The sequence below is a fragment of the Chiloscyllium plagiosum genome, unplaced genomic scaffold (genome assembly GCF_037043375.1).
Source record: "Chiloscyllium plagiosum isolate Xiang-an unplaced genomic scaffold, Cpla_swu_hap1 HiC_scaffold_28, whole genome shotgun sequence".
NCBI classification, from domain to species: Eukaryota; Metazoa; Chordata; class Chondrichthyes; order Orectolobiformes; family Hemiscylliidae; genus Chiloscyllium; species Chiloscyllium plagiosum.
Window position 1 is genome coordinate 11,604,573 of NW_028270166.1, and position 12,430 is coordinate 11,617,002.

Sequence of the window (12,430 nt, forward strand, 5' to 3'; positions counted from 1 at the left end):
AATGCAGCTCCAAGAACATTTAAGAAGCTTGACACTATACAGGACAACAAAGGCCACTTGAATGGCACCCCATCCACCATATTCAATATTCACTCTCTGCATCATTGATGCACAGTGGACCATCTGTAAGATTCATTGCAGCAGCTCAGCAAGGCTTCTCCAACAGCATCTTCCAAACCCACAACCTCGACCACCTAGAAGAACAAAGGGAGTGGATACATGGTATCACCAGTGCCTGCGAGTTCCTCTTGAAACCACATTCCATCCTGACTTGCAACTATCTCATCATTCCTTCACTGTTGCTGGGTCAAAATCCTGGAATGTCCACATTAAGGGTGAACCTACCTTGCAGGGACTGCAGCGTTTCAAAAAGGCAGCTCATCATCTTCTCCACAGCAATCCGTTGGGCAATAAATGCTGGCCAAGCAAAAGATGCTCACATCCATGAATTAAATTTTTTTTAAAAAACACCGCTCATATTCAGCAATGTAATAATGATTAGATAATTAGCTTTTTAGTGATGGTGGCTAAATGATAACTATAAGCCCTAGGAACTTGATTTTCTAGGTAGTGCTACTGAATGTCTGTGCTCTCTTGAGAAGGCAGGTCATAGAGTCATAGAGATGTACAGCGTGGAAATAGACCCTTGTTCCAACTCGTCCATACCGACCAGATATCCTAAATTAATCTAGTCCCTTTGCCAGCATTTGGCCCATATCCCTCCAAATCCTTCCTATTCATATACCCATCCAGATGCCTTTTAAATATTGTAATTGTACTAGCCTCCTCTGGTAACTCATTCCATACATGTACCACCCTCTACATGAAAAGGTTGCCCCTTAATACCTTCTTATAGGTTTCCCCTCTCACCTTAAACCTCTGCCCTGCAGTTCTGGACTCCCCCACCACAGAGAAAAAAACCTTGGCTATCCACCGCATCCATGGCCCTCAGGATTTGAAGGCCTCACGTTAATGTTTTGGCCAAAGTCTGAGATATTATCCTCAGGTATGGAGCCCAATCACACCATGTCAATACAGGTATTCAACTGTGACCGATCACATTGTGCAGAAGCTCTATATTCAATCAGTTAAAAATCACACAACACTAGGTTATAGTCCAACAGGTTTATTTGGAAGCACTAGCTTTCGGAGAGCTGTTCCTTCATCAGGTGGTTGTAGAGCCACCTGACGAAGAGGCAGTGCTTTGAAAGCTAGAGCTTCCAAATAAACCTGTTGGACGAGCCTGTTGTGTGATTTTTAACTTTATCCATGCCAGTCCAACACCGGCATCTCCAAATTATGTTCAAATGATAAGAAATGTTTGGAGGGATATGTGCCAGGAGCAGGCAGTTGGGTCTAGTTTAGTTTGGCATTATGTTCGGCATGGACTGATTAGACTGAAGAATCTATTTCTTTGCTGAATGACTCTGTGACTTTATAAGAATGTAGTCACAGTTTCCATGAGGTTTTTAATGACCTCAGTGTATAACTATCCCTATTATGGTTAGTCTCAAGCAGCACTTGCTTCATAAGGTAACAGTAATTACTTTGGCTGTAGGAAATAGAGACCTCTTTTTGAAACTCTAATTTTGCCTGAGGCTTTCCAGTTGTGTTCTCAGCACTTTCTAGTTAGTTCAAGTGAAACAGCATAGGCCAAACACACATTTCGAGCTAATTCACTATAAGGCATAGAGACAGATCTTAAAAGTGTAAGCCCTTCATTTTCAATATAATTTCACAAAAGGAAGTCAGTGTTCAACATTGATTTGGCCCCTCAGATGTACAAAACAAAATGCATTATGTCCTGTTGTAAAATGCTTAACAATTAACTAATTAAATTCACAATTATGTACAAGCACTCCATTTGGCCTAAGAAAAGTCAACAATTTCAGAGTTTTTACATACACTTGGATAAAAGCTAAAAGAACCTGTGCAATGCTACTCTGTTTGAATGGGAAGGTGCAAGATTTGATTTACTGTCTTAGTTAAATTGGCTGAATTCAACCTCGGCAGTGGAGACACTATTTATATTACCTTCTCAAGAAAAAGTGGACAGACTGACCTGGTTTTCACTGCAGTTCAGAAGAGTGAGGGTGTGACTTGATCAAAGTGGGTAAGATTCTTGAATTGTCTTGACAAAGTGGACATGGAAAGGATGTTTTCTCTTGTGGGCAAATTCAGAACAAGGTAACATTGTTTTAAAACTAAGCATCATCGTTTTAGGGTCAAGAGTGTGGTGCTGGAAAAGCACAGCAGGTCAGGCAGCATCCGAGGAGCAGGAGAATCGACGTTTAAGGGAAGAGCTCTTGCCCGAAACATCGATTCTCCTGCCCCTCGGATGCTGCCTGACCTACAGTGCTTTTACAGCACCACGCTCTCGACTCTGATCTCCAGCATCTGCAGTCCTCACTTTCTCCAACATCATCCTTTTAAGACAGAGATGAAGAGAATTTTCATCCCGGAGGTTTGTGAGACTTTGGAACTCTGCCTTAGAAGGCAGTGGAAGTGGGATCATTGAATATTTTTAAGGTAGAGATAGCTAGATTCTTGTTAGGCGAAGGAATCGAAGGTTATGGGGATAGATGGGAATGTGGAACTTGGAATGTCAAAAGCCCGGCCACGATTGGCAGAGCAGGTTTGAGGCACTAAATGGCCTAAATCAGCATCTAATTCGCATGTTCGTATCCAGTTCTGTCCTTGTTTTGAATCCCTTTACCACGTCTTTTCTCATTCATTATTCCTGCAGTGGGAAAATGTACAAATCCATGAGTTTTCTTGCAACTTTTAAGTCCAAAAATCAGATTAATTACACTTCTCTCAGCCACCAGTATCAAGGCAGTGTCCCGTGAAGAATTTCCCAGTGTTGTTTCACTCAGCACATCATCTCCCCAAGCAAACTTGTGTCGAGCAGGCACTTTGGACTTTGATTAAAGAAAGAACTTGCATTTTTATAGCACCTTTCACAACTTCAGGACTTCCTCATATGTTTTTACAGTCAATGACATACATCAATGTTGTCATGGTTATCATTTAGGAAAGCCAATTTGTGCTCAATTTCTGCAAAAAGAAAGTGAGATAATAAGTAAAATATTTGTTCTAGTGATGTTGATTTAAGGGTCAAGGATTATATAGAGCTGGAGAGGGTTCAGAAGAGATTTACCAGGATGTTGCTGGGTATGGAAGGTTTGAGTTATAAAGAAAGGCTGGATACGTTGGGACTGTTTTCATTGGAGCATAGGAGGTTGAGAGGTGACCTGATCGAAGTTTATAAAATAATGACAGGTATAGATAGCGTTAATGGTAATTGTCTTTTCCCTTGGATGGGGAATTTCAAGACGAGGGCGCACAGTTTTAAGGTGAGAGGAGAGAGATTAAAACAGACATGAAGAGCAAGTTCTTTTATACACAGGGTGGTTCGCATGTGGAATGAACTTCCTGAGGAAGTGGTGGATGTGGGTATGGTTACAATGTTTAAAAGACATTTGGATAAGTATGTGAATTGGAAAGGTTTGGAGGGATATCAACCAGGACCAGTCAGGTGGGACTCGTTTAGATTGGGATTCTGATCAATATGGAATGAAGGATCTGTTTCCGTGCTGTATGACTCCATGACTCTAAGTTTCGGACTGAATACCAAAGAAAAAGCTCCTGTTTTCTGCATAGTAGTGAAATAAGGTCAATTATGCCCACCTGAAAGTGTGGGCAGGGCATCAATTTAACATCTCAAGTGAGAGACAAGATCTTCATTACCGCCTTGTTGCTGCATTGGAGCAATTGCTTCAGGTTTGTGCTCAGGTCTCTGAACTCACAAGCTGATAACCGCAAGGCAAGATTGGCATCACTGACCACTGCCCAAGTATACAGACCGAGCTAATTCAGCAGGAAGCATAGACACAGAACTTAAAGATTTAAGCACATCATTTTCAGTAACATATGCTTCATGACAGAATGTCAGAGTTTAATATTGATTTGGCTCCTCAAATGTACAAAAAAATGCATTATGCCCTGTTGTAAAATGCTTAACAATTAATTCTAATTAAATTCACAATTGTGTACAAACACTACATTCAGCCCAAGAACAGTCAACAATTTCAGAATTTTTACATAGACTTGGATAAAAGCTAAAAGAACCTGTGCAATGCTTGTTTGATCTAAGTTCTGAGTTAAATAAGTTGATTAGGCAGTAACTGAGGCACTACATTTTGCCCTCAGTAATCCTGAGAGTGGAAACTGAAACTAATCTTCGTTCATTTTGATTGCTACTCAGCGACTTAAGCTGCTGGAATGCCATAGCTAACACTAGTGATAATAACACAAAAGATAGTAGCAAAAGCAACATGGACAGATCCACATCCAATGAAGTGACATGAGTAGAAGCAATTCTAAGACTACCAAGGCTTGTTGGCCAAATTGTAGGGAAGTATTCTGGTTGGTGATAACAACGAATCAGTCAAACGGGAATTCACAGTAAAATTAGGTCAAAGTGCCAAGTTGGCAAAATTCCAATGAATTATGGGCAGCATCACACTTGGCAAGACGGTGTATGGAACCAGTGGGACGTCTCAACACGGCAGGATTTAACTATGCCATCTGGGCTCCTGGCAGGGAAAGTTGATGCATTATCACAGAGACAGCAAGGAAACGCAACAGGGCAATGGGTCCCTTGTGCACAGCCTGGCACTAATGGACAGATTAGTTTTTGCCAATACCATGTGTGAAACTAATTTAGGAATCAGCTGTTAGCCTGAAGTCTTGACCAATAAATGCTACACCTGTGACGTGTGATCAAAGCATGACAGGAAATAAAGTAACTGTAGACTGCATGAAATATAAATAAAATTGCAAAACATTTACCAACATCTTCCATTCGATTCTAAGTATAACAAGATATAATAAAGAATACGTCATGACATTGCAATGTCTGCGGGTCAGTCTTGAAAGCGGTGTAGGAGTTCGCAGGTCTTTTTCCCAATGATTTCGTACATCTTTTTAATGCGTTTGTCAGTTACAGTCCGCACATAGCTCTCAGCATCCAGCACAGCCATTCCATCATAGACATCACCCATTATAAGGAGGGGTCCATCTGTCAGGTTAATGTTTGGACAAGGGCAGTTCCAGTCCATGTTGATCATTATCACTTCCAAATGTTTGAAATCAAAAAACTTTAGTCCCATTTTCTCGTCCTTGAGCACCTCGTCCAGTGTAAATCTGGCAACTCCAGAGTCCTGTTCCTCCACAATCTCCGTCACCCTTCCCACAATGGCGTAGTCACTTCTGCAGAAGCTGGGCACGATCTTGTGACGGGGTCTGCACACTTTGCACTGCTGGCTTTTCGGGAACGGGCAGGTCTCCTCACATACTTCCTTGCTCTCAAAGTTATTCTTGTTGCCCTCGCAGCCACCATAGACGAAAGCGTGGCACTGCTTCATCAGCGAGTTGTAGGCCCACCGAGCCTCCCACATCTTGCAAGGACCCTGCACAGCAGGAAAGGTACAGATATTGACTGACTCGTTGATACAAGCCAATCGGCACTCTTCGTAGGTCTCAAACTGGTTCTTGCTCCCCTCACAGCCTCCAAACAGGAATGTGGAGCACCTGCCCTTCTTGTGGTCATAAAACCACCTGACATATTGACGGCCACATTCCCTCTTGTCTGGATCTTTGAAGCACTCTCCAGATGGTAAAGGCTGGATTTTCCTGGTAGTGCTCTCTCCAGAATGTTCCCGTCTGATGACTGACAATGGGAAGTCCGCTCTCAGGAGGCCAGCAGCGTTCCTTGCGGTGCACGTATAGATACCTGCATCCTCTTGCTGGGTGTTGTAAATAACCAGTTGGCCAATATTGGTGACCACCACATTGGCGTACATTTGATCAGGTCTCATGATGATGTTTTCCAGGTAGTCACTCTGCTTCTCCCAGGTGATGTCCGGCCTTGGACGCCCACTGACATCGCAGTGAAAGCTCACCGTGCCTCCGATATAGACGGACTGGTGGAAGGGGTTGGTGTAGAGAGCTGGAGGGATGGAGTCTTCCAAGGAGGTGGTTGATGTTGGGTTCACTGTGGTTTCTAAAGGCTGTGGGCTGGTGTTGGGCCAAGTGATGTGATACCGACAAGTCACCACTGTCAAGCTGATGCCCCTGATGCACGCCTCTGCATCCATGTAACATTTATTATAGTAGGTCAGGCCATCGGAGGCACAGGTGAAATTGGGCTCCTTCTCACACCTGTCTTTGCACTTACAGATGGGCTGTCCATCCCAGATATCACACTCCGAGCCCTGCTGCGTGCACACAATCCTCTCACACGTCGCCTCTTTGGGTAAGTCCAAGGACGCTAAGCTGCCATCTGCAAACCTCGCTGCCACACAGCTCTTCAGGCCACACACATTCGTACAGCACTTCTCAAAGCTCTGACAATCCTGAAATCAGCAATGGACACAGAGGTTACTTCAACAGAAATGGGCTGGTCACTGACCAGGGACAGGTTCCCAACAATACCCTTTCTTGAGGTCTTACATTTACCGACTGAGACTCATACAACCTTAGAGTAATCTTGCTCTCATTAAAAGATTCAACTGGCTAATGCAGTGGTTTTAAGTTGAGTGTAATCTGTAGGCATTAGTGTTCACATGTAAAGTGTAAATCTCACGCAATTCCTCCACCATAAATTTTCGGATTATTTTGCCCATCATCCAGTACTGGATGTCCGCCTCTATAAGATTGTCCAATTCTACCCCTGTCAGCTCATCTATTACTAGGCTACACTACACCCACTCCCTTTCCTGAAGAAGGATTATACTGGAAACATCGACTTTCTGCCTCCTGATGCTGCCTGGCTTGCTGTTTTCTTCCAGCCTCCTGCCTGTCTACAATTGTTACTAGGAGGAGAAAGTGAGGTCTGCAGATGCTGGAGATCAAAGTTGAAACTTTATTGCTGGAACAGCACAGCAGGTCAGGCAGCATCCAGGGAACAGGAGATTCGACGTTTCGGGCACAGGCCCTTCTTCCTGAAGAAGGGCCTGTGCCCGAAACGTCGAATCTCCTGTTCCCTGGATGCTGCCTGACCTGCTGTGCTATTCCAGCAATACAATTGTTACTAGGCTTGACTATTCTAACACACACTTGATCTCCCCATTACATTCTACACTCTGCACACATGAAGTGGTCCAAAACTCTGATGCCTCTGTCTTAACTATGTGTTTGACTTTTGACTGCCCTCTAGCAATTAGGGATGAATAATCAATGCTGGCCTCACTGAAGACACCTACATTCCATAAGTGACTAAATAAATACTCTCACCAAGTCCCAATCACCTATCACTCCTGGCTCTATGCTCACTGACCCCTGGCTCCTGGTCAAGTAATGTCTTCTCTTTAAAATTCTCATCGTTGTTTTCACGTCGTTCATAGCCACTTCACTCCCTTCCTCTGCAGTTTCCTTTTCCCTTACAACCATCAGAAGAGCTACATCTAAGCTCTTTTAATGCTGGCCTTCCATATCTCATTGACTTAAATTGTCATTACCACTCGTGCCTTCAGTTGCCCAGGCCCCAAGCTACAGAATGTCTTCCCTGCACCTGTGTACCTCTCTCCTTCACATCCCTCCTTAATTCAGTCATTCAAACCTACCTCCTTTACTGACAACTGCAGAACTGGACACCACGCTATAGAAAGGAAGTGCTTTTCGCTAGAGAGTGCAGAGGAGATCCACCAAGACTTTGTTTGGGCTGGAGGATTCAGCTATTAACAGAGACTGAAAAGGCTAAGCAAAAACTGAAAGAACTGTGAATGCTGGAAACCTGAAACAAAAACAGAAACAGCTGGAGGAACTCACCAGGTCTGGCAGCATCTGTGGAGAGAAAGCAGAGTTAGCATTTTGGGTCCGGTCACCCTTCCTCAGAACCCTGTGCCTGCTGAGTTTCACAGAGTATTTCTGTTTTTGTGTCTAATCAGGCTGAGGTTGTTTTACTTTCTACAGAGAAGGTTGAGGGGGATCCTGATTGAGATATACCAGTCTATAAGGGGCATAGATATCGTAGATAGGGAGAAACATTGTAATCATACAAGGCTCAGTAACCAGGCAGCACAGGTAAGGAGCAAGATGTTTACAGGGAACTGGAGTATATTTTCCTTTGCATCCAGATGGTGGTGAGTGTAAGACCATAAGACATAGGAGCAGAAATTAGGCCATTTGGCCCGTTGCATCTGCTCCACCATTCAATCGTGGCTGATCAATTTCTCAACCCCATCCTCCCCATAACCATTGATCCCCTTAACAATCAAAAACCTGGAACTCATTGCTGAAAAAGGCCACAGAGCTGGGAATCCTCACAACATTTATGAAATATTTAGAGGAGCACTTGAAATGCCACAGCCTACAAAGCGATGGGCAAAGTGCACAGAAAATGGGATTAGATATGAGATGACTGGCATGAGTACAATGGGCTGAAGGATCTTTTTCCATGCTGGAAACATTCCATCATCTGTACAGCGTCTTGTTTTATAATGTGGGGACCAACAAATGTAAGTTGTTGTTGTCCAGCCCATCCAGAAACAGGCACAAAGCCATCTCAGGCAAGGTAGGGGAAACTGGAGCCCTAACTCAAGGAGGACTGTACATTCCAATTATTTTTACCCCTGCTCTTCAGACATACTATGACACACCTCCAGGGCAGGTGGGAGGTGAACCTTGATCCTTTAGGCTCGAGGCAGGGACACTATCAGTGTGTCACAATGCAGGATACCTCTGGCATCTGAGAGGAAACTCAATGCGGGATTAAACACTGCTGAAGGTTATCCGACAGGAATTTAATTGGTGCATGGCTGGGAACAGCATTCATTTAGGAAAAAGAACAACGGTATTCCTAGTTACAACTTTCACGGCTGGGGGGGGGGGGGGGGTGAGGTGCAGAAGCGAAATTGAAGTTCGGATTCTGCAGTAGTTTGTCGAAAAGTGACCTCATCCTTAATTTGTCGAAATAAAGGTTGAGTTTGGAACTAGCCTATTGTTAAGGCAGTTGCAATAAACGACCATCTCACGATAGCAACAAAGAGGAAAAGCATGTGGGCAATGAGTGGGGGGCGAAAACTGACCACCCTTGTCAGTCTCCCCAAACCAAAACAGCCAGAAGTGATATCACCAAAAGAAATCCGGTTTGGTGAAAGATTGCCAAAATTTGGAATGACTCTTTTGAGAAGAAATTCCAGCCTTCCCCCACCCCACCAAAACAAAACTTTCTCTTATGATCATCAATCGCCACTTTGATGACAATAAATACAATCTCATTGTTTCTGTTCTGTACCTCATCGATGTTGCATTCCCTCTCGCAGGTGCTTTGAGCATCGACCCACAAGTTGGGGTTCAGTTGATTTGGACAGGCGCCGGGGTAAGAGAGCTTTCCGCGGGTTAGACTGGCGCCTGCAGTCAGTCTCAGTAACCCTAGCACCATCACCAGTGTCCTGGACTGTAAGCAGCCTGCCTTGGCTTTGCTTTCAGGCAGCAGTCCCAATCCTCTCTGGCAGCACTTTAAGAAGTAAGCACATCTGTGCAAAAACGCCAGCATTTTTGCCCCCACCCCCGCCCCTCCTCGGGTTAAAAAAAAAACGTCCAATTCCCCCTCCCCAATAAGAACGAAAATCAATCAATAAATAATTTTCCAGGGGAATTGAAAGTCAACGATGAGGCAGTGGAGAGAAAAAAAGGGGCCATTCATTAAGCTTTCGGACATAAAGGACATTCTGTAACCTGATCAGACTTCATTCACATGGTGAATGTGGGAGGCGGCTATTTCAACATCAAATACTTTCTGACCCAGACCACGGCCCCGTCTGGTCAAGGCAACTGGGCAAACATCATTGCGGGACCCAGCACTTAAGACGCAGATTTTAGCCAAACAAACAATGGCTTCACGGAATACTAGGGGAGAGGTCAGTGCACATAGCAACCAGTTTGCAGTTTAAATGCATAGGTGTGGCTTCTTTAAATCTCTGGAGCAGGAGTGAAGAGGGAAGTCTAACAGAGGCCTTTAAGGGAATGTTTTTTTTCCCTCAGACACAACACTGTCTGAAGTTAAGGGTATCAAAAGATTATTTTTTCTCTCTGCGTCTCAGAATGTGAGTGACAGAAACGTGCAAGCGATTAGCAGCCAACACATACCGTGACAGCTTCTCATAAACATAGGTTTGGATGAATTCCTGTAAGTGCACGGGGATTAGGGACTGTTGGTTCCAGACTGGAGGTAACCGGAGGGGAGACTTTGGGAAGGCTGAAGTGGGGGCCCCTTGTCCGAATACTACAGTTATCCAGCCTTTGGTCAAATTCATCGGGGACGAGTCAAATGTAGAAAATGTGCTGTTTTTAAGGTGAAAGTTATAGCTGAATTATTGAGGTGAAGTTGAGGTGGGGAATTGGTGCGGGTTCGACGCCCAACAAAACTGCTTTTGTCAATAAAATGTCATTTTTTTTCTGTCCGCCTTAAACTGCTGCATTGTGTTAATAGTCATTAGCCCATGCGAGACAATAATAGCATCCAATTTCTCACAACCTCATTACCCCACACGAAGTCAAACCCCCAGGTTTCTTTAGAATGCTAAAGTGGGTGAATAGGACAATGTGTTGAATGTGTTACAAAGTTGCACTGTTGTATAAACATCCGCACAGATACAATGCAATAACTTCAAGTCTGTTGCTCCAGGTTGCAATTTCGGTCCTTATCTGCAATATTATAACCCCCTCTTCCGATTTCCAACCTTTAATAGTGACTGCTTCCAGTGTCTCGCTGGAGCTGAAAAGTTAACTCTGCTTTCTCTCCCCAGATGCTGCCAGACGTGCTGAGCTTTTCCAGCAATTTCTGTTTTTGTGTCTGATTTACAACGTCCTCAGTTCGTTCGGGTTTTATGCAGATTAAAAGTACTTCACTGCCTGTAAAGCACTTTGAGGTGACTAACGGTCAGGAAAGGTGCTATATAAATGCAAATCTTTATTTCTCTTTACTTCTCTAAATGTCCCTCAATTTTTGTTCGGGCAGTAGGTCGTCTGCTGTTGAAGCGCTCAAACAAAAACAGAGAGTGATTTGCATTTATGTAGGCTGTCCTCAGTGTCCCCTCAAAGTGTTTTACATCCAATTTAAGCTCAGAATGTCATTGCGGTATTGTCAGTGTAGAGCAACTTTCTGTTGAGGCCTTCATGTACCTTGGCCTTGTACCTCAGATGAGCAAAACTGAACAGCTTTCAGTCAGTTCTGGCACTGAAGTGGACACATGACAGCAGCAAAAGTGAAGGACGTGGCGGAGAATTTCAGGTGGCAGAACACAAAGGTATTTGAGCCCACTGCAGATCTCAAAGGGCACTGACACTGCCTCATCATAGCTGACCTTAGCCATCATGTTGTCATGGAAAGGGGAGATCACATTGAGCATCTTCGGAGGGCAGCCAACTTTCTCCAGCAGCTCAATCAGACTGCCTTTGCTCACCGAGTCAAATTACTGGCTGAGATCAGGAAAGGCAAGAGAGACATTTTCTAATCAGTCTGTTCACAGACGTCATGACACATCTCTGGAGTAAGTGTGACTTAAACCTGGGTCTCCTACTGACCAGAGGTAGGAACCCTACACTATGCTACAGAAGCCCTTTAAAAATAATATATACTGATCTCCTTCATTTATGGCATTCCTTTAACTGCAGCCGGGCTGTGAAGACCACGTTAATTGTGGATCTTTGAATTCCAAAATCAGACTGGGGTTCAGGATAGATCAGGTACAAGAACAAACACAGGTAAATACTTTCCCCACAATACTCTGCAGGGAGATGCCTCAATAATTGCTGTAAACACTATGGTCACCCTTGTTCCTGTACAAGGTCATAATCCTTGCACCACTCACAGCCTGGGACACTGCCCTCTCCTTCCAGCAGACTCAGAATGGGTTGTGTCAATGCTGCAGAGATGCTGTAGGTTCCCTGTGTTTGATGAGTTCAGGCAATACAGTATCAATGAGTGCAACTTTGCCTGTGGCAAATCAGGTAACTGTCAAAGTCCATAAGTAGGTGCATTCTTCATGGGAACACCTCTCGTAAGCAGACTTTACTTGCCAATCAGTTCAAACTCTCCTCAAATGCTGTATAAAGTTTGCTTTTCCCCTTGACTTGGTATTCTTGCAAATTGTCCTGATGAATGCAAGACAAAAAGCTTTCACAAAATATGCCTTGACCAGTTCTGTTTTGCTAAAGGCAGCACTGCTACCTCACAGCACCAGGGACCCGGATTCAATTCCAGCCTTGGGTGACTGTCTTGTGCAGTTTGTACATTCTCCCCCTGTGCCTGTGTGGTTTTCTCCCACAGTCCAAAGATGTAGAAGTTAGGTGGATTGGCCGTGCTAAATTGCCCATAGTGTCCAGGGAAGTGCAGGTTAGGTGGATTGACTATGGGGAATGC

General features: G+C 44.2%; 1 protein-coding gene across 1 annotated transcript; it reads right to left on the minus strand.

Annotated features, from left to right (window-relative positions):
* Positions 1 to 3,958: 3,958 nt before the first annotated feature.
* LOC122565110 (WAP, Kazal, immunoglobulin, Kunitz and NTR domain-containing protein 1-like) lies at positions 3,959 to 9,562 on the minus strand. Its single transcript, XM_043720744.2, has 2 exons — positions 9,302 to 9,562; positions 3,959 to 6,419 (listed from the first exon to the last, which is right to left on the minus strand). Exons 1-2 carry the CDS (start codon positions 9,560 to 9,562, stop codon positions 4,929 to 4,931), a joined length of 1,752 nt encoding a protein of 583 aa, XP_043576679.2. The 3' UTR covers positions 3,959 to 4,928.
* Between the last annotated feature and the right edge of the window lie 2,868 nt (positions 9,563 to 12,430).